Source organism: Priapulus caudatus, unplaced genomic scaffold (assembly GCF_000485595.1).
Source record: "Priapulus caudatus unplaced genomic scaffold, Priapulus_caudatus-5.0.1 Scaffold20, whole genome shotgun sequence".
Taxonomy (NCBI): Eukaryota; Metazoa; Priapulida; class Priapulimorpha; order Priapulimorphida; family Priapulidae; genus Priapulus; species Priapulus caudatus.
This window is the reverse complement of record NW_014577081.1, coordinates 593140-619183: the sequence shown is the minus strand read 5'-3', so window position 1 is coordinate 619183 and position 26044 is coordinate 593140. Positions and strand designations below refer to the sequence as shown.

General features: G+C 46.3%; 1 protein-coding gene across 1 annotated transcript; it reads right to left on the bottom strand.

The window, feature by feature from the left end:
• Positions 1 to 506: 506 nt before the first annotated feature.
• LOC106811762 (helicase ARIP4-like) lies at positions 507 to 26044 on the bottom strand. Its single transcript, XM_014815485.1, has 26 exons — positions 25999 to 26044; positions 21140 to 21291; positions 20355 to 20741; positions 17205 to 17908; positions 16931 to 17070; positions 16004 to 16217; positions 15680 to 15803; positions 15026 to 15178; positions 14278 to 14399; positions 13981 to 14139; positions 13506 to 13622; positions 12933 to 13149; positions 12285 to 12473; positions 8245 to 8359; positions 7734 to 7961; positions 7128 to 7302; positions 6533 to 6701; positions 5969 to 6192; positions 5586 to 5704; positions 5249 to 5464; positions 4868 to 5073; positions 3987 to 4162; positions 3457 to 3608; positions 2855 to 3057; positions 690 to 2502; positions 507 to 528 (listed from the first exon to the last, which is right to left on the bottom strand). Exons 2-26 carry the CDS (start codon positions 21228 to 21230, stop codon positions 507 to 509), a joined length of 6435 nt encoding a protein of 2144 aa, XP_014670971.1. The 5' UTR covers positions 21231 to 21291; positions 25999 to 26044.

Sequence of the window (26044 nt, the reverse complement as noted above, 5' to 3'; positions counted from 1 at the left end):
GCTGGTGGAACTGAGAAGACATTGGGTGGGAATGGCCAGAGAATAGAGCAGTGGTCAGTGAAGACTGAGCGGGAAACTGAGAAGTGGTCAAGGGAGACTGAGTGGGGAATTGAGAAGTTGGCTGTTGGGACTGGGCAGGGTATCGGGAAACTGTCTGGTGGGACTGGGCAGACAATCGGGAGGCGTGCTGCATAGTGGAGGTACTATCGGGCGTGGTCCCACCCCCAGATGATCGGTCACTACAGGGCGTCTCCCCCCGAGGACTACTTGACATTAATCCCATGTTGCTCCAAGCTACCATGTTGCCAACGTTCTGGCCAGCAGTTGAACCAGGCCTGCTGTACCGACTGAAATCCAATGGACCATGCTGCGCATGCATGTCATAATCAAGTGCAGAAGGAGGCAACACACCTCCATACGAACCTCCATATGAACTATGGCCCCACAATTGACCTTGTCCTCGAGCAGCAGACACGTCTCTGTCTGTGTAGCTAATACCATGTCCCCTAGATGAACTGGTCAAATTTCCTGCAGAGGGCACATTTCCAAAAGCAGACTGCAAGCCAGGAGCAGAGCTAGGTGATGACTGTTCCCCACTGCGGCCGCTATAGACAGGGACCTGCGATACAAAACTGGACCGTTTGTAGGGTGTATTAGAGGATGAAGCACAAATCACATTATCATTATACTGTAGAGAATCAACACCCTCATTACGCTGTAGAGAGGCCACACCCTCATTATGCTGTAGAGAGGCCACGCCCTCATTCTGCTGTAGAGATGCCACGCCCTCATTACGCTGTAGAGAGGCCACGCCCTCATTGCGCTGTAGAGAGGTCACACCCTCATGCTGTAGAGTGGCCACACCCTCATGCTGTAGAGAGACCATGCCCTCATGCTGTAGAGAGGCCACGCCCTCATTACGCTGTAGAGAGGTCACTCCCTCATGTAGAGAGGTCACACCCTCATTACGCTCTACAGAAACCACACTGTCGTTAGGTTTCATGAGTGTGGGATGTTGTCGGCCGGTTATTCGCTCAGCAGAGCGCACTGAAGAATGTTCCATGTGATTGAGTGAATGTTCCATGAGTGAAGCAATGCCATCGTTAGATTGCAGGGATGAAGGATGCTGCATTGAAGAAATGCTGACACTAGGCTTCACAGCTGAAGGATTTTGCGTTGAAGAATTACTAACACATGGTTTCACGGATGAAACATTCTGTAGTGAAGACATGCTAATAGTAGGTTTCACAGGTTTTTGGAGTAAAGACACACTGACATTAGGCTTCAGGGACGAAGGTTTCTGCAGGGAAGGCATTCCAACAGTGGCATGCAGAGATGGGGATTTCTGCAGTGAAATCATTCTAACATTAGGCTTCAGAGATGAGGATTTCTTCACTGCAAACACTCTAATATTAGGCTGCAGAGATGGTTTCTGCATTGATGACATTCTAACTTTAGACAGCAGAGATGGTTTCTGCAGTGAAGACATTCCAACGTTAGACTGCAGAGATGTAGGAATTGTGTCATCGCTGTGCAAGGAGGTACGCTGCAGCAAAGATTCACCATTGCTAGGCGATCTAGAAGCCATCTCGTCATCATCGTCACCGTGTGGCAAAGTTGAGGGATGCTGCTGTGAATCGATGATGTCGTCAGCTTCTTCTTCAGCATCGCCCACCCCTTGCGACAGATTCAAATGCTCCGTTCTGCGAGTGAGAACGGCACTGTCGGTGCTCTGCATTGACGCGAGACTGTCGTGTCGCGACAGCGTGCCTTCCCTGCTGCGCGCCGTCTCGTCGGCCGGCTCGCTCACGTCCTCCATCGGTGACGACTCGCTGCCCTGCGTCGCCGGCGGCTCACCGTCCTTGGCTCCCGCGTCGTCAGGAGTGACGGCGTCGTCCCGATCAAGCGCGGGATCGGAGGAGCTCTTCCGACGCGGGAGCCCATCAACGATCGAGGAGAGGGACGACAGCGGGTTACCCTGGGAGACGCTGCGCCGCACGGCGGAGGCGAACGCGACGCCGCGCGCTGACGACGGGGCGCCGCGCGCTGACGACGGGGCGCCGCGCGCTGACGACGGGGCGCCGAGCGCGGCGCTACGCACCCCGGCTGCGACGGTGCGGGACGGCGCGGCGCGCGCGACAATGCGCGGCGCTGGCCGGGCACTCAGCCCCGTGACCTGGTAGGAACGCGACACGACCTCGGTGAGCGTGTTCGACCTGCCGGCTCCCGTCAGGCTCTCAACCGTCGGCAGCAGGTCGGGCAGGTCCGACGCGCGGCCCTGGGGAAGACCGAGGCTGCCCAGCGCGCGCTCAATCTCGCTGCCACCCCCGGCCGAGGCCTGCTGCCGCGGCTTCACGGAGAACATCTTGCCGTCGGCCGTGCGAATGTAGATGCCGCGCGGCGTGCGGATGATCATGATTTTCTGTCCGGTGGGAATCATCGACATGGCGCTGGTATGGGCGGTCGTCTGCGTGCTCGTCTGCTGCAGTGGGATCGGGATGGCTGCAAACAGCAAAAAAACACGAGTTTGTCTTGGCCATATCATCAGGTGGCAACAGTTACTAGCAGCAGCACTGGCTAATTGAACTATCAATCTGGGCCACATAACCACATCCACATTGGCTATTGTTCCCAAGTTGGTCATGCTAACGTGCACGTGGTTTTATGCGGACACATGCCAAAATGTCAACGCTGTGGCACTCAGTTATGGAACATTCTCTTCAGAACGACCTACTGCAACATTGATGGGCTAGAGTTGCCTGTCAATCACGTCCGGTGGATTGGTGTTGCCACACCAACGAAAATAAATGGACAAATTAAGCCCGACAGAGCTTACATGACATGGACAACATACGTTTCGTGGTCACCACTTGGGCCACCTGAACTCCGGCCGTGGGCAGCCTCAGTGCACCGGCCACGTCCGAAATGGTGGACGCCGGCACTCTGACATGCTGCGGCTGCATAGGGATAGGTGCAGAGTGCAGCGGCACCATGCGTTCACCAGATGGCGCCACAAGTGACTGCATGGGTCTCACTGGTGCCACGGGCCGATCAAAACTGTATGAATAAAACAAGTTCGCAATAAAAACTAAACTGAAATGCCTATGATGGCTTTTGCTTGCAACTACAATACAGCTAATAGCACCATATCTCCCGCATTGTGATTAAAGGGACACATCACCTTAGGTTCCTTGCATATATTTTAGTTAAAATAGATTTAAATTATGCTACTTCCAAATTTCATTGTTCAATATTCATTAGCAATATTTTTTTAATGTTTTAAAACTAACTGCTATACCATTGCTTACAACGACGGCGGCAAAAGGTATGAAGGGTTTCCTGAGATAGTAGTAATTATGAGATGTCTGATGATTGATTCTCATATACTATGTGATTTTTTCCTGCCACCTTCAGTAATATTTTACGAACATGTGCATGAGATTGACGGTCACGTACCCTCCGATGTTGCTCCTGAAATCTCCTCGCCGTGAGTACGACACACCAGCCTTTTTCTCCATCTCATAGCTCTGCCGTGCTAGCTTCTTCTCTCCCCTCGTCAGCCGGCGATCCTTCCTGTCCAGCAGCAGCGCTTCATGTTGAAACGGTTCCTGTTACATACAAAACAGCAGCACTGTTTACGTGAAATGTTAAGCATTTCGAATTGTTGCAGTATAGTCTAAAACAGCAGCCACAAGGCAAGTCATCTTTGAATATCCTTCGCACTGGTGGTGCCAGGAGCGATACGCACATCCACACTGCGAACAACACACATGTACACGCACGCCGCTATACAGACATGACAAGAAATTCTTCTATTGAGGAGCTGGGAATGACATACACACACACGCATGCGCGCACGCACTCACGCACACGCACACACACACACACACACACACTCACACACACACACGCGCGCACACGCACACGCACACACACACGTGCACACACACGCACACACACACACACACACACACACACACACACACCTTTGTGAGCCAGTGGCTGTAGGTGCTGCAGATATGCTGGAGTATATTGTCGGTGTACTTGTCCGCGCACATGCTCACGTCCACCATCGGGCTGTCCGCCTCCTGATAGGTCAGCAGCGACTCGACCTCCTTCTTTGAGAACGTCAGCTCCGGCTGCAGTTCATCAACGACACGATCTGGAAGAGCCGCAGACGCCATTACTATCCGCTCGCTGGCTGCCGGACCACACACGAGCACCGCAGCAGGGAATAAGATGCAAGAGCAGATCGAAAATGCAAAATACTAATCTTCTCTGAACACTAATGAAATTCCTCATCACCATCGATGGTCACGTTTAAATTGATTACGTCACGAATTTTCTATGGTAAAATTTGTAAAAATTTTGTTGCCATTTTTTTACATTAAAAGTAAGAACTAATGGGACTAAACGTATCGTAAAATTCTTACCTGATAAGATTGTTTCTTAACTAGTTAAAAATCCAAAAAACCTGGACGATTTGATATTAGTGTTTCTGACATTAATTGCTTGCTATGGGCTATGTATGCGTCACGAGTGTATGTTCACATCAAACAATATAGTAAAATAAGAAGTATAATGCAGCAATTTAACCATAAAAAGTGAACAGAATTACTTATATTTTTTGTGTGTGTATTTACGGTGACGTAATCACTTTAACTCGGATTATGGATAATAGGTGAAAACATGAGCTATGGGTTTTACCACCAATAAAGTATTATTGCTGTTATATACACCCCAATAATAACTTGAGAACAGCCTAATGTTGGGAAACATACACAAAGGCCTTCAGGCCCACACTGGTACTGCTAGTCTCACCTGACATGCACTGCTAGTCTCACCTGACATGCACTGCTAGTCTCACCTGACATGCCCTGCTTGGTGATCTGCCGATCATAGATCTTCTTCTCGAGAGTGTTGTCAGCGACAAGCCGGTACACGTGGCAGGCCTTCCGTTGCCCGTAGCGATAAACGCGGCAGACGGCCTGCGCGTCGTGGCACGGGTTCCATGACGCGTCGAATACGATCACACGGTTCGCACCTATCAGGTTCACGCCGAGGCAGCCGGCCCTGAAGTAACACAGATGTCAGCGCATGGGGGGGGGGGGGGTCGAACACAGAATGCACCGCTACGCATGCTGGCCGATTGGTATGGAAGTGAACGACGAGCGAATATGCGAAATTTGACGTTGCTAAATTGAGAACTGTGCAGTTTCGCAAGTTATTTATCGGTTATCACGGTTACCTTGTTGACAGCAGGAACAAGTGAATGTCTTTGGATTCGTTGAACTGTGTGATCAATCGCTCCCTATCACTAGACGAAGTGGAACCGTCCAGCCGATAGTAGTGTTGGTTTTTGGACCACTTTACTCGTGGTTGCTGCGGGTCAGCATCGGCCGGAAGGGGCACATAGTGTCGACCCAAGAACTTTTCAATAAGATCCAGTGTACTCAGGCTTTGACTAAAACACAAACCACATGCAAATATCCATGTAAAGTGCCACCTATAAAATGTAACCATGACTATCAATTTGCAGAATGCATTTTTAATCCTAATAAAACGATTGATTAGTATATCAATACCTAAAGAGAAGTACTTTGTCCTGTAAGTGTATCGACTCTTCAAGCAAGCACAGCGTGAGTACAAACTTGCCTCCATTCTCTAACAGTCCTGGCTGGTAATCCTTTACCAAATCATCTGCCTGCAAGGAAATAGATGAGAGACATTGTTCAAAGCCAACATACATTTGGCTGCCCGTTTCCACAGTCCACTTTTAGATGGATACTGTGACCATTAAAGCCAGAATCTGGCTATCTAACACTATATTAGACTAAATATATATGACTATATATTCACTATTTAAGACTTAACTTTGATTTTTCACTATGACTGTAAAAATGTTGCGGTTGTTTTAAAGTTGTTGCAGCACTGTTGTAAAAACTCAGATAACATGGCAGCCACTTACCCACTCGTAATCAATCATTTTATCGACCTTGTCGTTAAACAGGGAGGGTCCTGCATCCAGTGTCTGTTTCGGCTCAGCCGAGGCCGGTACACTAGTGGTGCCACTTACACCACAGCTCACACTGGTCGGGAAGTTACTGTCAGAATCCTCTGACACCATACTGCTCATGTTGGAATTGCCATTATCAGCCACAACAGGCCGTGAGATTGGTGATGCTTTGGACCCTGTTCAGAACAGAGGCACAATTTAATTCATCATAAGCAACCAGTTTAAACTAGAATGATTGTCCCAGAGAGGGACTAATAATACCCCCCCCCCCCTTCGAGCTGTTATGATGCCTGTGATATGTGAGAGCATGACCATGACTTGTTAACCACGTGATGAATGTTTATCACAGTTCGATTCAATAAGATTGTTGTTACCTCATTAAAAAGTGAGAATAACATTAAAAGAACACACCTTTACCCCGTTTAACATATTGCCACCTGCGTCGCACATGATACAAATTCCCTGCCCACTATAGTTTCCAGCGTTACCGAGTTATGAGAATAGCCACTATCTCACCAGCTTTGGGAGGTCTCCCTCTCCGCTTAGGGGTCGTAGCCTTCCCGGATCCTCCTGCAGCGCTCTCCACGCCGTCAACGGCGAGCTCAGGCAGGTCAAGGTCAAGGTCGTCGACCTTCCGGTTCTTCTTCCTCACCGTGTCGTAGAGAATGTCAGGATGGTTCCAGATCTACGGGCGGGGAATGTCAAGTGGTCAGTCGATCATCAGTCGCAAGCGCACAGTGGCAGCAAACATTATTTTGCTTTTGCTTCAGTTAAAACCAAGCTGCTATTGTTACTGCGATCACGCTGGCAGTACCGTACAGTTAATATTGTCTACCAATTAATGGTCACTCCAAACAACACTGCACATTGTTCCAACACTTCAAGCATCAATCAGTGCAATTTCCCAATACACCTGAATTTTTCTTCAGTGTTAGTTTTACAACCAAGTCCATGTATAAGTTTCTGTACTGAAGTCTACTAAGTTTGTTTTGCGATCAGAAAAATAACTGACGAATCGGTACCTATAAAATCTAAACGACTTATTCAAGTGACTCCTGCACGCCAAATGGTGTGCTGGCCTCGCAGTAATACTACACACATAGCCTGTTACCTTACAGCAGACCGAGAAAGCCTTGATAGGGTTACAGCGTGCCCAGCTGCTCATGCCAGAAGTGCAAACCACCATGAAGGCGCGGTACAGCCTCTTCTGCACAGGTGACAAAGGCACCAGTAATACGTGCTCCTCCTTCGGTGGGAGGCAAGACTGCAGAACAGTGTGGCCTCGTCTGCAAAGCAAATTCTCTTACACGACTCATAGAATACTAGCGCACCAATCAACCGGGGTGAACATATGGGTGAGCAATACGTACATAAAAAGTAGCCCAGTAGAAGACTCAGTACTAACGGGGCTGAATCAAAAATAAATATGAGCGTGGGGGACAGGAGTAAAGGGCTGTAGAATGCACTAAAGCAGTGAAAGGCCTGAGAGGAAACTGAGGGATAGCAGAAGGGGCACATACCTCCATCGGAAACCCTGCAACAGGCTGCAGGACATGGGAGAGGCTGCTGCTTAGATGGGAGAAGGGGCACACCTCTGTAAAACGCCCTTGAGGAGGCTGGTGGATGGAAGTAATGCCAAATGTCTCTGTAGTAAACCCTTGAGGAGGCTGTGGAAGATGGGAAAGGCTGCTGGGTGGATAGTAATGGGAGCACACACCTCTGCACGAAACCCTCGAGGAGGCTGTGAAGAACGTGAGAACGGAACCGCATTAGCCTCTTGTCCACCGGCATGCTGTCGGTGCAATGCCCGTTGCTGATTGGTCGCTCAAACATGTTCATGAACTCCGCTTTTGTGCCGAGAAAGTTTGGCCGAATAAAGTCGACCATGCAGTAGTACTCAATCAGGTTGTTCTGTAGAGGGTAGCCAGTGAGTACCACCCTGCGTCTGCAAACAAACGACCGCAATGACGATGTAATTTACGACAGCCATACTGACGGTAACAACCGTAAAGATAATAGTTAGTGATGGTAGTAGATTGAGTGATAATGATAGCAGATCAATGACGACGATGGTGGTGAACGACTACAGCAGTTATGATGATGCTGACGATAACACGGATGTTCATGATGAACATGATGCTTGTTATACTAATAAATCCACAGCTGGTCTCATAGACTTGCAATCACCAAGGCACAAAGTCAGACAAATCACAGACTCTATTTCTCACTTGGTGCGTATATTCTTCAGTGTGTTTGAAATGCTGGCAGAGCAGTTTTTAATTCGATGTCCTTCGTCACAAATAACAAGATCTGGGCCAGGTCTGATCAGTGCTTTCTCAACATCTGCAACAGGATATAATATCATAATTATATAAATCAATTATATTATATATTATATCAGGTGATCAGATACAAATAACAATAGGTCATGCATGTATTAGTTTCAATAGGTACTAAGTGCGATAATTATTTTTTTATAGAATCAGAAGCTTATATGTGGTTAGATGGGCCGGCATGTTATAGGCGCTGCTGTAGACTGCTGTGGCTTAGCATGGACTGGCATGTTGACAAGGGCTTGTTGTAAGGACTGCCTGTTGCGTTAGACGGCCGCCAGCATGGTACAGGCTGTGTAAGCCACTGCTGTTGCGTTAATGGGCCGGCATGTGACCAGGGACTCGTGTAAGATGCTATTGGTTAGGACGGCGCGCGCATGTAACAGGGCTGCTGGTAAGACTGCATGTGGTTAGATGGGGGCCGGCATGTGACAGGGCTGTGTGAGCACTGCTGTGGCTTAGACGGGCCGGCAGACTGATGTGACAGCCGGCTGCTGTGAGACTGCCTGTCGGTTAGATGGGCCGGCATGTGACAGGACTGTGCTAAGACTATGCATTCCTTTATCTCTGGCCTTATTCCGCCCCTCACATTCGCCAGCTCCCCCGATAGTTAAGACGGGTCCCGCGCCGGCATGCTAACAGGGCTGCTGTAAGACTGCTGCTGCAGTTAGATGGGCCGGCATTGCTGACAGGGCTGTAGTGAGACTGCTGTGGTCTAGACGCGGCGGGCAATGTGACAGGGGCTGTGCTGAGAGACTGCTGTCGTTAGCATGGGCGGCCATGGCTGACAGACTGTGTATGTGACTGCTATGGTTAGACGCCGGCCGGCATGCTAACAGGGCTGTGTAAGACTGCTTGTCGTTAGCATGGGCCAGCGCCAGTGTTACAGGGCTGTGTAAGACTGCTTGTCGTTAGACGGTAACAAAGGCCAGCCATGTTTACAGCCGGCTTGCTGCTTAAGACTGCTGTGGTTAGAATGGGCCGGCATGCTTACAGCGGCCTGTGTAAGCACTGCTGTGCGCTTAGACGCGCCGCCGGCATGGCTTACAGGGCTGCTGTAGGCACTGCTGTGCGCGTTAGACGGCGCCGCCGCATGTGACAGGGCTGTGTAAGATACAGCACTTGCCTGTGGTTAGCATGGCCGGCCATGTGACAGGGCTGTGTAAGACTGCCATGTGGTTAGACTGGGCCGGCATGCTACAGCGGCTGTGCTAAGACTGCTGCTGGTTAATGCGGCCGGCATGTTTACAGGGCTGTGGAAGACGGTGCTGTGCGTGTTTAGAGGCGCCGGCCATGTTACAGGGCCTGTGTAAGACTGGCCTGCTGCCTGTTAGATGGGCCGGCAATGTGACAGGGCTGTGTAATGCACTGCCATTGTCCGTTAGATGGGCCGGCATGTTTACAGGGCTGTGTAAGCACCTGCTGTGGTTAGACGGGCCCGGCATGTGACAGGGCTGTGATAAGACTGCTGGGGTTAGATGGCCGGCAATGCCTGGACAGCGGCTGTGTAAGACTTGCTGCTGGTTTAGATGGGCCGGCATGTTACAGGGCCTGTGTAAGACTGCGGCCGTGTGGCTTTAGATCGGCGGCCGGCATGTTTACAGGGCTGTTGGTAGACTGCTGTGTTCAAGACGCCGGCCCGGCATGTTACTAGGGCTGTGTAAGCACTGCTACTCGTGGTTAGATGGGCCGGCATGATGACAGGGCTGTGTAAGACTGCTGTCGTTAGATGCGGCCGGCATGTTACAGGGCCTGCTGTAAGACTGCTCTGGTTAGACGGGCCGGCATGTGCACAGGGCTGTGTAAGACTGCTATGGTTAGATGAAGCTGGCATGCTGACAGGGCTGGTGTAAGACTGCTGTGGTTTAGATGAGCTGGCATTGCTGACAGGTGCTGTGGTATAGACTCGCCTATGCCGATTGTTATGCAGCTGGCATGCTGACAGCGGCCTGTGTGTAAGACTGCCATGTAGTTTAAGCGCCGCCAGCGTGTTACAGGCTGGTGCTAAGGACTGCTGTGGTTAGCATGGGCCGGCATGTTACAGGGCCTGTGTGAGACTGCATATGGTTTAGATGGCCGCCGGCATGTTAGCAGTTGCTGCTGTAGACTGCCTGTCGTTAGATGGCCGCTACTGTTACAGGCGTGGTGTAAAGACTGCTATGGCTTAGCATGACCGCTGGCCATGTTTGACGAGGACTGTGTAAGCACTGCTATTGCCGTTAGAATGGCCGGCATTAGTTACAGGCGCTGTGTAAGACTGCTTGTTCGTCTAGATTGAGCTGGCATGTGCCACAGGCATGCTTGTAAAGAACATAGCTGTTCTGCCGTTAGATGGGCGCGCATGTTACAGTCCGGCGCTGTGTAAGCATACGCTTTGTCCGTTAGACGGGCGCTCGGATCTGGCAGGAGCTGTGCTAAAGACTGCTGCTCGTTAGATGGCCGCCGCGCTGCTTACAGCGCTCGGCGACTGGTGTTTAAGATCTGCTGTCGTTTGATGGCGCCCGCGCATGTTCACAGGGCTGTGCTTAAGACTCTATGCCGTTTAGCATAAGCGATTAGCGCATGTTACAGCGACTGTGTAGCTGCTCATGGTTAGATGGGCCAGGCATAGTTACAGGGCTGTGCTAAGACTGCTGTCGTTAGTATGTCAGCTCGGCATGTGACAGGGCTGCTGTAAGAGCTGCTGTGGCTTAGAGCGGCGCCGCATGCTTACAGGGCCTGTGCTAAAAGACTGCTGTGCGTATAGACTGGCCGGCATGTTACAGCGGCTCGCTGCCTAAGACTGCTGTCGCTTAGATTGGAGCCGGCATGTTACAGGGCCCTGTGTTAGACTGCTGTAGCCGTTAGCCGATGGGCCGCGCATGTTACAGGGCTGTGCTTAAGACTGCTGTTCGTTAGACGGCGCGGCCATGTATTACAGGGCTGTGAAGACTGCTGCTCGTTGTAGATGCGGCCGGCATGTTTACAGCCGGCTGTGGAAGACTGCTATGTTAGATGAGCCGGCCATGTTACAGGGCTGTGATAAGACTGCTGTGGTTAGCATGGGGCCGGCCATGTTACAGCAGGCTGCCTGTAGCACTGCTGTCGTTAGACGGGCCGGCATGTTACAGGGTCTGTGTAAGACTGCTTGCTCGTTTTAGACGCGCCGGCATGCTTTACAGGGCAGGCCTGTGTAAGACTGCTATTGTTAGACGGCGCGGCATGTTAACAGGACTTGTGTAAAAGACTGCTGTGCGTTAGACGGGCCGGCAGGTGTTGACATGGGCTGTGCTAAAGACTGCTGTGGTTAGAATGGCGCGGCATGTGACAGCGCGCTGTGCTAGACTGCTGTCGTCTTAGTATGGCGCCGCGCATGTTTACAGCTGGCTGTTAAGACTGCTGTGGTTTGATGGGCCGGCATGTGACAGGGCTGCTCGTTGAGTACTGCCTGTGCGTCTAGACGCCGGCGCGCCGTGTGACAGCAGGCTGTGTAAGACCTGCTGTTCGCTTAGACGGGCCGGCATGTTACAGGGTGTGTAAAGATGCTGTGGTTTAGATGCGGCCGGCATGCTGACAGGGCCTGTGCTAAGCACCTGCCCTGTCGTTAGCATGGGCGGCATGTTACAGCGGCCTGTGTAAGACTGCTGCTGCGTTTAGACGCGTGCCGGCATGTGGCAGGGCTGTGTAAGACTGCTGTGGTTAGATGGGCCGGCATGTGACAGGGCTGTGTAAGACTGCTGTCGTTAGACGGGCCGGCATGTTACAGGGCTGTGTAAGACTGCTGTGGTTAGATGGGCCGGCATGTTACAGGGCTGTGTAAGACTGCTGTGGTTAGATGGGCCGGCATGTTACAGGGCTGTGTAAGACTGCTGTCGTTAGACGGGCCAGCGTGTTACAGGGCTGTGTAAGACTGCTGTCGTTAGACAGGCCGGCATGTGACAGGGCTGTGCACGTACCTTGCATGTACTGCTTGTTCAGCTCCTCCTCTTCGATATCAATGATAAGTGCATCCTGCTTACAGTCCGCTGCCACGGCTCGTGCACGTGCACGCTTGCTCTTGCTGCTGCGCTTGAACTTGTTTGACACTAGCAGACGATACATCTCGTAGCCCATAATGAGCACCCCTCCTTCGCTGTGCCACTTGTCTACAACAGATGGCGCCACACATCAGTGGAACAGGAGTAAGTGAGTGGGTCTGAAATCGCTTTTTCGCTCCTAATTCACAGGTTGCTTTATAGCCAACATTTACTGGAACAGCCTAGAGAATAGTCTTGTTGAGCGAATGTAACCACTGTGTAGCACGTATGACAATATTTCAGAAAGGGTTTGCAGCAAGCAAGGCTACAGTATACAATCCGGCTTTTTCAATATGAGTAACGTTACAGTTTCTAGTCACTATACATAGGTCACAGTTAGGATTAGGGTTAAAGGTAGCAACAGGTTTAGGGTTAAAGGTAGCAACAGGTTTAGCGCGTAATATTACCCGTAGCAAACTTCCTGGATGGTATACTCTACGAGCAAGCAAGGATTCATTGCATTTCTATGTAGCAGACACCAATGTTTCTTTAGAAGCAGTGGCACCCTACACTGCGAGTACAACTTACTGACGACGCGTGCACGGGAGGCCATCGTCTTGCAACTGTCATTAAGGATGAACACCTCAAACTGTCGCGTGAGCACTTCCTCGGGAGGTGAGTTCGATGTGGTTGGCAGCCATAGGTCGAATTCAGCGACCCAATTCAGTAGGGTGTTGACAGGAACTATGGCGATGACATTACGACAGTCGGTATGCCGCAGAAACACGTCCGTGAAGGATATCAACTGAAATATTCAAAGAAATAATTAAAGAAATGTTATGTTACAGCTTGTGGTCAGGTAGCAACTGTGGTACTATCTACAGTAAACATTTTGTAGACCCTTATTAGACAGGTAAAGAAAATTGCGATCAGTATTAAAGTTTATCCCTCGCAACTGAAGGCATATTCAAACAAAACTGTCTATTGATGATGCATTAAAAATGCCACTAACCTAATAACGTTTTACTGGTCATGTATATGCTTTTACCTAAAGTACCATTTTATGGCAAGTGCAAGCGTCTTTTTGATATTATATAGTAAATTGCAAGCTGGTTATTCTGTAGGAGACATTACACATACATGCTTATCAACATCACATACCTGTAGAGTTTTGCCTAGGCCCATGCTATGTGCCAAGATACATCCGAACCCATTGCTTGTCTTACAGCGAGTGAGGGACTCAACTAGGTTGTCATACAAGAAGCGAATTCCTCCAATCTGATAACAAATCATAAACCACTTACTCCAAATTGTCCTTGCCTATCTCAAAACATATGTCATGTATGTAACACATTTTTAGACAGGAATAATTAAACCGACACTCACACCACCTTGCTTAGAATTAGGCGAAGTACAGCTTTCAAACCACATGCACCATCTGGTATTTAAGAATCAGATATGATAGGTGTGTTACTTCACCGATCATACTACGGTAGAAGATACCCATACTTCAAGGATGGACATAGGTAGACATGGTGGGGAGGAGGAAGTTACCTATCTTTTAAAAGTGAAGTGAATGCAGACTAATCTATCGTAGGCACAGGGACATATGATAGGGAGGACAGAGGGAGTTCACCTGGTGAGGTTTGACAGCTTTGTTCAGCTGCGGTGCGAGGAAGATGTCAGGTTCGTCCGGGGGATGACCGACATTGACCAGTACGCGGCCCTGGCTGTCCGGCTGGTTGGAAGCATCGTTGACGTGCGAGCCGCTATTGGCAACATCGTCCTCATCTGCCTGAAAACACGCAACAATATTCAATCAAAACGTATTATCTTCCCACTGACATGGTGTTCAAACTATGTTCCGCAGGTAAATAGTTCCAGCTTTGTCGTTCACCAACAGAATAGTAGTTGTAGTTGTTGCAATAGTTACCTGGTCACTATTATCACTAGTGATGAGCACAACATCACTATCTTCATCTTCAGTCTTCACAACCTCTTTTTTTCTCTCCTTCTTCTTCTCCTCATCGTCTGAGCTAGTCAACTCAATCAACTCTGCGGTAATGGTCAAATAGAGGCCGTATTGATTGGCCAAGCAAGGATCAGTGCAAAGGTATAAAGGTATGAAAACAATGTTTATGATGGTTTGGTAATTGTTTTAATTGTTTTAATTTTAACGTTTTGAAGTTTTATAAAAGTTTCAAAAGTTTATGAAGGTATGCAAAAATACAATATCAATTGTACAATCAATACAACCAGTTTGCAAACAAGGTACAAACAGGCACTACACGCGTAGGGCCTACGTAAATCGGTGGCATCAACAACCATTGCAATACATGGTAAACTATTTAAATACACAACGTTTGTCATACTCCTAGTGCAGTTTAAACAAATTTTTTGTCCCAATAACATGCATAACAAACAGCCAAGACTATTTTTTATTACGAAAGATCTTATTTCATTGTAGTTTAGTGTGAATTTTGTATTTTTATGGTTTTTATATACACTATAGTGCTACGCTAAACTTAGCGGGATATGCAGAGCTCCCGCTAAAGTTGTCCGCTAAACTCAGTAGTTACTAGTTAGCGGAGTAGATAGCGGAGAAAATAGCGAACGGACGTTCGTGAAATGCGCCCCAGACTGGTGGAAACTATCAAGTCACTTTCCCTTTTCCAGCTCACCGTTATCCTTCTCCTCTGGTTCCGCTGCTTCCTCCATGTCCTGTGCAAGTGCCGTGCGCCAGTTTGAGGGGAAGCTGTCCTCTTCACTGTCACTACTCAGGCATACAACATCGTCATGCTTCGCCATCGTAACGACGGGTTTCGCTGGAAGTTCTACAACAAGATCAAGGTTTGCCAGAACGGCCAAGTATGTGTGTTAAAACTCCACAATCAGTATTCTCCTTTTTTCATCTCTACAAGACCATGAGTGAGTAGGCTAATCAGTATAGCCGAGGTATACAGCAAACTGCTGCTATCAACAATGACATCAAGTGACTAATCAACTGAGTAAACAACCAAGCAATTGAGCAATCGAGTTAACAACAATGTCATATCACTCACTATGCTTTTTCATTAGCAAACAAGTATGGTAAACAAAATCCTTGAGTAAAAAGATAACAATTCTTGGAATCTTAGTCATTTTACAATTGCTACACAGTCTATGATAACTGTAATTTTAAGTATACCTACTTACAAGAACATGTGTCTGATAAACACCGATTCCAATATTTGACACCAAGTATAAAGAACTTGACATATTGCAGCATAACTGAAACGAGCAACACAGGACCCTATATGATTTCCTACTGCACGACAGATACAAAGCAACTTTACCTTTACGTGGCTTAATGGCAGGTGCATCTGGCACTTGCAGTTCATTTTGTGGCTGCTTGTCTAAGGGCATGCTCTCAGAATCTTCTACTGGTAGATCCTTATTCTCTTCTTCCTGTTGTGAGGCCTGGAATAAAAATAAATATTTACTCAAGCACTAATGAAATCATACATAAATATCCACTGTTTTACACAAGTTTTCTTCCGACTATTCTTTGATACGTAATCATGTTTCATCTCAACATCAACATCTAAATGTGCTTTATAGCAAGAATATTTTTTTTTACTTTGTCACAGTTTAACCTCACAACAGGTTTCATAGCTGACCTCTGTCTCTTGAACCGTCTCCTTGTCACTCTCCTCCTCCAGCTGATTGTCCATAGTGCCATCCTCTAACGGTAACCATAGCAACTGCTGCTGCTGTTGCTCCTGCGCAGCGTGTAGGCTCTTCTGAACTTCTGCCAGGCGGCGTTTTCTGTCCATCTCTTCTTGCTGTGCTGCCATGGTAGCATGCTCCAGCTTTGATTCATCTAGAAGTTTCCTATGTGGCAAACATTAAAATTTATCAATTACATTATATGACTAACAAATACAGTTTAATATGCAGTTACCTATATGTTTTAATATGCATATTAATGCACCATCATTCACTATAAACTACAACAGATATACGATTGTATTCAGTGTTGAAATATTCAGATTCCCAAAGATGGTGTAAAGTTGTGGTTTGCAGATGTTACAAATGGTAGTTGGGTGATTGGAAATGTCGCGACGGTGGTTGCATAATGGGTTAGTCGGCGGCAGCGCGTTTGATGTAGTATGGATGATGGAGATGAGAAACGGTTGAGAGAGAGTTGTTGTGCATGTGTGCAGCGGGTGTGGTTGTCCGCGCGCGCGACTTTCTTTGTTAGCTAGAAATGTATAAATGGAAGGTTCTTGGTTGAGAGAGAAAAGAACGATAGTGTGGAGGCACGCGGATGCGTGCCTCTGTGCGCACGCATGTGGGTTGAGAAAAATAATACTATTTGCAAAACACAACTGCTTGGACTTTGGAGTTTTCATTATTCATCGCTACAACAAATCTACTTTGAACCAGGTAACGTCATCATCCTCGTTACAATGGCACAAGTGATCGAGCATTACTTAATTAATGCAAGTGTTTTCAATTTGAATAATTCGGCTATAGACAAGTTGATTACAGTAAAGAATCATAATGGGTCAGTTAGATTCCCCAACAACCAAAACAAACTATACCTAATATTTTTCCTTTCATGTACATTCTTTCGTTCCTTGGTCACATGGAGCTTGGTTTTCTTCTCTTCCCCACCTTTGCCTTCTCCTTTACGCTTTCTTTTTCTTTTCTTCTTTGGCTTACTGTCCGTATCATCTCCACCCTGTGCAACATAAACGATTTATAATAGCAATGCTATAAACTGTCTTCAAAACAAATAGCCTGGGCTTCACCTTCTTTCAACATCTCATGATATGTTACTTATGGTATTAAATGCACATGTGTAATGACCCAAACCTCATGCTTCTCTTTGTCCTTCTCCTTTTTGCCTCCCGCATTTTTTGTGGTCAACTTCTTCCGTGGCTTCTTCACTGGCTTATGTGCTGCACTTGTGCTTGGCTTCGCTTCACCTTCCCACGGGATGGACTCCGCGAGCGCTCGCTGTTGCGCAGCAGTTGTATTGTCATCTAGCACCTCGGATGCCACGTCGAGCGTTCCCGTGACGACTGCGCTGCCTCCCGCATCCGCGTCTGCCGTCTCACCGCCGGGCACATAGTCTAGGAATCCCTGCAGGTCTTCAAGCGCCGTCTCGGTCGCATTCTCAAAGTCCATCTCTTCGCTGAAGTCGACGTTGAGAGCACCCTCACCGACACAAGCGTCATTTTCCGTGTAGTTGCCATCAGGGGCCGCCACAGCTACCTGGTCCATGCTTCCGCTAGCTGCCTCCCGTAGGATAGCATCGACATTCGCCTTGAGATTTCCGGGTTCAACCGAGGGGCAGTTGGAAGCTAAACCCGCCAACTCGGTGCCGTCACCTGTTGTGGTTGGAAACACGTTGTCTGCCATTAAGTCTGAGCTACTGATGCATCGGCTAATGGCACTCGTGTTCTCATCATTGGCTTCACTCGCATTGCGTCTGGGTGTCACACTGTTGTCGCAGAAACTTGGTCGCTCGTCGGGCGTGAAGAAAGACATCCGACTGTCATCTGCATCGCCATCTACTGAAAACATGACGACGTGAACATGTAAGTCACAAAACTCATGGACAGACATGAGTCAACCTTGTGGTACAAACTACACTGACATTTCTGTGGAAGGTAATAGACTACATGATTTAGGCATGCTAGTAGGTTTGTGATCCTATAAATTAGTGTAATAACACATGTATGCAAAGGCACACTAGAAAAGTGTGGGCATAATGACCATAATCAGATTTTCTTTATTTATAAGTCGACAGATGAAACGTATCTTCAACAATTCCAGCACTGTTAATGAATGCAGTAGGTTCAACGCACATGTAACTCTAGCAAGCAAGCACATATAACCAAGCACCCAGAGGACTAGCGAGATACCCGGCGTTGCCCGGAGAAATCAGTGGCGTTACTCAGTTGGTGACCGCTTGGTTGAAAGAAAAATACCCCAAAAAATCTAACTATTTATCTATCCATGCATCCATCCATGCATCCATCCCATTCCATGCCATGCCATCCCATCCCATATCCCATATCCCATATCCCATCCCATCCCATCTCATCGCATCTCATCGCATCTCATGCCATCCCATGACATACCATGCCATGCCATGCCATCCCATCCCATCCCATCGCACCGCATCCCATCCCATCCCATACCATCCCATCCCATCCCAAACAGTAAAAAATAAGAAGAAATCAAAAGATAAGACATTAACTATAAAAAATTAAAATTAAACAGGCTTTCAGATTTGAAAAGTATAGGAGGACTACTAATGACTCCCCTAGAACACCATAGGGGGACTTTTCACGCTCTATAATCACACCCTTAAGAGGCATGATGGAGAGCTCCATTAAAAAATCACACCCTTAAGAGGCATGATGGAGAGCTCCACTAAAAATCACACCCTTAAAAGGTCTGCCATTGTTTTAAGATACGACGAAGGGTGTATGAAAACTGCATTCTCATTGGCTACTGAAACAAGAGTTGGGCTAGAATAGATACTCCAGTCAGGGCTCGCGATCCATTGCAACTCTGTGGACAGGGAAAACTAGCCTCAAGGCCACGCGTGACGCGGCGGCTTTTGATGTACACGATCGATCGATCGCGTACTATATATACGGCCTGCGTAGCACGCGCGGCATACACAACCACACACACTTGCAGCGTCAAATAAACGCACACACTGGCCAACGTCTGACAATCTCAAACAGTGAACTAAGCCGTGTCTATATTGTAAAGCAAACTATATTACAATGGTATTAAATGAAGGTACTGTTAGTAGGCTGTTGGACTGTAAAATGAAAATTTGTACATTCTAACCCCCCTAAAATTTTCTCTCAACGGATTTAGACGTTTCACAAAATCGACCCTGGGACTGTGAAATCCGCGGATTTCCGCGGATCCGCGGAAGATTCTCATCCCTGTAAAATGGAGCGCTATTTCAACATAATACACAGACATTTGGTGCGCGATTTCAACCACTTTTATGAGGCGCGATGATGCGCGCACCATGGCACAATTTATGGTGCGCGGTGGAGCGCGAGCGCGATCGCGCCCCTTAAAAATGAAAGCCTGATTAAAAGTTAAAAAATAATAGTAGGTAAAGGTAATACTAGAGGTAGGTAAAGGGGAAAAAAGGAATAAAGAGGCAAAATAAGTTCCCCAGCTGGGACTCGAACCCGGAATCCCGGTGTAGGAGACGGATGTTCTAGCAATTAGTCCACTGCGCCATTAAGGGTATACCCCATGGATTCACACGTCTGTGATGTTAATCTGTACGCACCACCATCTATTGATGAATAGAATTTTAATAAATTTTCAACTTTTTAACTTTTTTAAATTTTTGTTTCACGCAGAACCACCTCCCAGACGTGCCGATTCTGAAAATATCTTTAGTATTCCTCTAGGCTGCGGAGTCCTCTGGTTATGCGAGTTCGGACTAATTCGGCTGAACAACTTTATATAATACTAGACAGAGTGCACTCACGGAGAGTGCATACCTCCACCAACAACATACGCCATACGACTCACGAACACACGAATAACCCACGATATACGCCAGCGTACTGACATGTACACGCTGGCTTGTTGGCTTGCTGCTCGCTCGTTCGTAGCAGCCGCTCGTTGCTGCTGCTCGCTCACATGTACACGCTCGCTGTCTTGCTGCCACTCGCTCGTAGCAGCCGCTCGTTGCTGCTGCTCGCTCACATGTACACGCTCGCTGGCTTGCTGACTCGCTGGGTGATATCGATCGACCGCCAACGACATACGCCATACGCCACGGCTTGCTGACTCGCTGGCGGGCTGGCTGGCTGGCTAATATCAATCGCGCAAACACACAAACACACTAACACACTAACACACTAACACACTAACACACTAACACACTAACACACTAACACACGAGAGCGAAAACATAACCTCCTCCAACTCCGTTGGTGGGCGGAGGTAATAAGAAGAGAACGCACTCACCACTCGTGTCTGGTACTGCTGTTTGTTTACTTGCACCTGTTTCTAGGATCCCCCTCATATATTCGCCCTCACTGCGACTTCCAGGTATAGATGGCACTGGGCAATCTCCAACGGTCCCATTGCTATAAGGTTGCACTGGATCAGACGTCGACACAACCATATCCTTCTCCACAGACTTCTGCTCATAGAAACTCTGAGACTGACTGTCGGGTTCAACCGCATCTGCATTGCTCGCAAGTGACTGTGGCTCATCCTCGTGCATCGGCATGCCGGCAGAAGTTGCACATTCACTGCCGAGCTGAGAAGGAAGCCCTGCATCCGGCCAGGGGTTCAGAGGCGTGTTAGAGATGGTACTGCCGGCAGAGTCAGGCACCGTGCTGCTGTGACCTAAGAACGACTTTTGTATGTAAAATATTCCACACATAATTCTCTACATTGAGTAGGATTTGACATAAATTGACATAGTAATGAAAGGATTTAAATGTGTTTAGAACGTTTAGGTTTCGCTGTCAGGAATGACGTGTGCTGTTTGACTCTATACAGTACTATAATACTATTCTGAAATATTTTTAAATGCCAATTTTTAAATGCTGAGAAAAAACAAGATGCTACTAACCATCAAGCTATATTGTAGCCAAAACAACTAGAAGCTAAATAATGCTGAGTAAAATATAATGAGGACATGCTAGATCAAAAAGAAAGGTCATGTTCTATGCAGGATGGGGGCACTAACAATCACACCAACTTGATGCTATAAACACTAACCACAACACACACACACTAACCTTTAAGCGACTCTGATCGAGACAACAGGTTATCTTGCTGATACAAGTCTGTGTTAGACCCAGATGATACCAGTTCCTCATCAGCCTCCATGACACGAGAGGTGAAATACACCGTGCAGATACTATACTGGTTCAGACACCTCTTTTATTACCTAGATGTGTAACAAATAGAAACTACTGCTACAATTGAGCTGAATAACATTCTTGGATAGCTAAATTACAGCTGCACTGTGGCATGTAATCTGCCCCATGGCAAGTACTTGCTAATGGTTTACTAGTTAATCAAGCATATTATACTTATAGATAGTGATGTCCCGATGATCGATTATAATCGAAGGTCAGTCGTTTGCAGCAACCGACTAAGCGCTCGATTATAAAAATAAATAATCGATTGTCAAAAAAAAAAAAATTTAGAATTTGCTAACATTGATGAAATGACTCTTCATATAATTTTTATGTGTTTTTTTTGTTACTTAACTTACTGTACAGCTTGGAGACAGTAAATCTAACCTACACCAAACATAAACAAGCATAATACTGTTACATGGATTTTAGAATATTGTATTACAAAAAATACTGCAGTGTTTCCCCTGGCCAAAAAGGTATGTGAAGTGGTAAAAAATCTTGTGGTGTGTTTTCGAGGTCCTAGCAAAGCGAGCACGGTAGGTGCTCGCCCAGCTAGGGGAGTCCAGGGGCATCCCCCCCCAAATTTTTTTTGAGATGGTGCAATTTGGTGCATTATAACCTATTTTGGTGTATTATAAGCACTGTTCTATGGAAGAACATTGATTTTCGTCAGCGAGGCGGTGTTTTGGACAAATTTCTGTGTGGCAGCTGAGAATTTTTAATTCGCTCGTGTCAATGCAGGGCAAACTCTGCTACTACTACTACTAATAATAATAATTATAATAATAATAATAATAAATAACAAGTAATAATAATAATAAAAGTAATAAGTAAATTTATGGTTATTTTGAGAGTGACCATTGTGTTAGCTGATATTATTTGTTTACAAATGCAAACAAATGTACGACTAGATGTCGCAAGAGACTAGATACACAACCAGGTTTACATAATTATATCAGACATCTTGTTATAATCCCAATGTACATGAAGTATATTTTAATTGCACCTTAACATGGCAATAGAATTTTGGGGTCAAATATACCATACACCTTACAACACCCATGGTAGCAATGCAGCAGTAGTAGCAAGGACCACAATGTAAACTAGACAGAGGGCACTCACGGAGAGTGCATACCTCCGCCAGAATGTAACATGTATGTGTTACGAGCTGGCTCGCCGCTCGCTGCTGGCTGCTGCTGACTGACTAGCCTGCTGCAGACTCGACGCGCTAATATCGATCGCGCCAACACACTAACACGAACGCACTAACACACGAACACACTACACGAGAGCGATCACATAACCTCCTCCACTCCGTGGGCGGAGGTAATTAGTGTGCTAGTCATACCTTTTGTGTATATATGATATCCTTGGTAGTTATCAAATTTCATGAATTTAAAATATATTGTAACAGTATGTTAATATATATGGATAATTACCTAAGTAAATAAATATATAAAATAAATAATGGTTGTTAACAAACATAAAATTTACAAACACTAGACACTATCTATGGTACAACTACACCACAACATAATGTAACCTCATAAAGATTAGTCGATAGGCCTATACTATACTATAGTCCACGGGAATATATAAAAAATGGAGAGACAAAGTTGATCAAATAAACAGAGCAACACTGCAGAACTCAATACAAAAAGCTTCAATTTTGCAACTAACCAAATAGCAATGCCACACTAAAATTGTAATGCAACTTTTAGACAACAAAACTTTTAGAGGACATCACCAGACGCATAGAACATTTAAAATTTTGAAATTTGATCAAGGGAGTGCTGAGAAATTGACTTTTGAAGGTGGCAACTTTTGGGCCCTTTTGGAGAATATCGCCCATTTATAATTGCCTTACAACAATAGGGAGTACATGCCATGGTCATCAAAAAGACCAAAAAATGTAATCTTTTTACTCTACTTTTGTTAATTTTCATTATATCACCTTGAAATTCCAATTCCATATGCCAACATGATTTAAAGGGTGCTGCACCTGGTATGCCTCTTGATGCAATTAATCTTTAATTAATTACATAGTTCCACTTTTTATTCCTGCATAAATTAGCATAAATTATATCTGTTATCAGTAGTTCTCCAACAATCGAAAGTTCCTCTCCAAAAGTTCCCGCAATGGACTTCTATCACATATGAATATCACTTTCACTTCTCCACCAAAAACTAGTTTTAAACATTTTAAGCTACTAAATGTAGATTTAGTAGGTTTAGACTCATTTTTGAGTAATAACAAGTGCCGCATAGCGACAGTGCTCATCTGAGGTCTGCTGCTCTACTGTACTACCCTTTGCTACAGCACAGGGCTACAGGACGTTTCACATATTTAGGGCCTGTGGTGCCGTGAAGGGCTGTACAGTGCTAAAGAGCCAAACAGATATAACTTATAAGGTAAAGATAAACGAGTGTCACGATAAAGAGCTCCTAGCTCAAAGCTCAGCGGTGAGTAATAAATTCAGTAAACACATCTGCATTGCATAAACAGGACTTTGGCTGGGTGCTATTAAATATACAGACTGCTAAAATAATATGATTTAAGGAGCGTAAAGTTTGTTCAACAAACTTTTGCCTTTGCAATTGAACTGTGCAAATGTAGCCTTTCACATCCAGGTGGGAGCACTGGTATGACCTCTAATAGCAAAAGCAGTTCAGTCCTTTGATCAATGTTTAACCATCCTCTTGAGGGTCAAAAGCAGACTACGTCAGATGAGCTAAAAATTTGTGCCTCCAACAATCCATTTGGGCCAGTGACTCAAAATGTTTACTCACCCCCCAAAAATTTTTGGGCTCTCATTTCAGGCACTGCAAAAGGTCAGTGCAGACAGCTACTCTTCCCACATCTGCGAAGAGCACATTTCATGGTCCTTTCAATTAAGCCATAAAAATGGTACGTCACCGCTGACGTCAGACCATGTCCTCAGCAAATGTCTAAAATCTGCTCTTTGCCCCACTGCCCTTTGACCTCCAATTTTGGCACAGTGACGGCGTTTTGAACCATGACGCTATATATACCGATTATCAAGAGCATAGGTTAAGCCGTTTAGATTTGTACCACAATTCCGCATTTCCTCCCTATACCTTAAGTTAAGAGAGGAATCTTCCCCCTTCCTTTAAACATCCTAACCTTTGACCCTTGACCCCCCCAGATTCGAGCTCCCAATGTGTTTTCGGATTACTCCCCTGCGTCCCAAATTTCTAAACTGTACGTCAAGCCGTTTAGATTTGTACCCAACTGTTGGGGGATGGAGGGACGGACGGACACTCATGCCAATACATGTACAAGCTCCATCTTCAGGACCGTGTCAGTTGAGCTAAAAAGTCTATAGATCTTTTAAGAATATTCTGTCGGTAATAGATAGATATTTCTGCCAGGTAAGTAAAAGTCAAGGATGATTAAGAGCAGGTATAATGCAAAGATTTTTTTTACATTTTTCAGTATTGAAAGACAACTCAAATTGTGTGTCACTCCTCAGCACGAGCATTAATAAGGCTACTAGTACTATGGACTGGAGGGCTAATTATTGGAAATAATGCAGTATACGAACAAATCCAGCCTAGATCTGCAGAATAGTACATTATACCCGCATTTTGAATTACATAAGTACAATAAATTAGTGTACCTTGTCGCAAAAAAATGTACAATACAAGCCACCAATAAAAATTGGCATAGATTACAAAGTCTAGTAGTGAGTGTTCACTGGTAGCGCCAGTCCCAGTAAAACACTAAAACTATTTTTACTGTCTCAGTATCTCAGTGCACTCAGTGCCTCACTGGCGCTGATAGGTCTATGCCTCCCTGGGTACTGCCAGACCGTAACCTAGGTACGGTCCGGTATACCAGAATGTACCCTGGTAACTGTCTGGTATACCTGACCGTACCCAACCGTACCCAATTTTGAACCCCTCGACCGACTGTTGACAGGAAGCGTGCCGCTTTACGGCACTAGCTTCAATACTTATCTCAAATTAGCAAAGTGAGTGGAATATCTGAATTGAGTAACTATATGCAAGAGAGCCCAATCCCCCACCCCCCACATGCATTTCAGGTTACCCTTCTAGTCCTAGTCTTACCTTGATTTTATTTGTCAATAAATTTTACAAGAGTACATTTAGAAAAATCCTCGCGTGAATAATTATTGATTTTTCTTTATGTACGGTATATAGGTAAAAAACAGGTCCGGCAGTACCCAGGGAGTCATAGACTAGTATTAGACCCTATCAATCAGCCTCACTCAGCCATAGCTCTAGTACTATAGCCCGCCTACACTAACTGCCGCTGGCGTTAACCGCTGGCTAACCAGCGGCAGTTAATGTAAGCGGACTATAGTACTACTACTACTACTAGTACTAGTACTAGTAGTACTAGTACTATTACTGACTCAACCACTGCCACTGGCCTCAGTCAGGTGCCGCACGAAGGGTCGTTGTCGTATAATGGCGTATAATATGTACTCAAAGTAACTATCTGATATGGTTAGGGTTATGGTTAGGGTGTTAGGGTTAGGATTAGGGTTACTATTAGGGAGTAGGCGTAGGCGACATACTCGCCGACTACTAGTACTACATATACGACAACGACCCCTTCAGCGTCAGACTCAGTGCCTGGTCCGAGTGGTCGAGTGACAGTGATTATTCGATTTCGGTGAGCACGATAGACGGATAGTTTCTATCGGTTTATTATCTGGCGTCAACTTGAACTACATAACACTCACAAATCATAACGAAACACACAATCTATGAATATACAAAATGTATCAT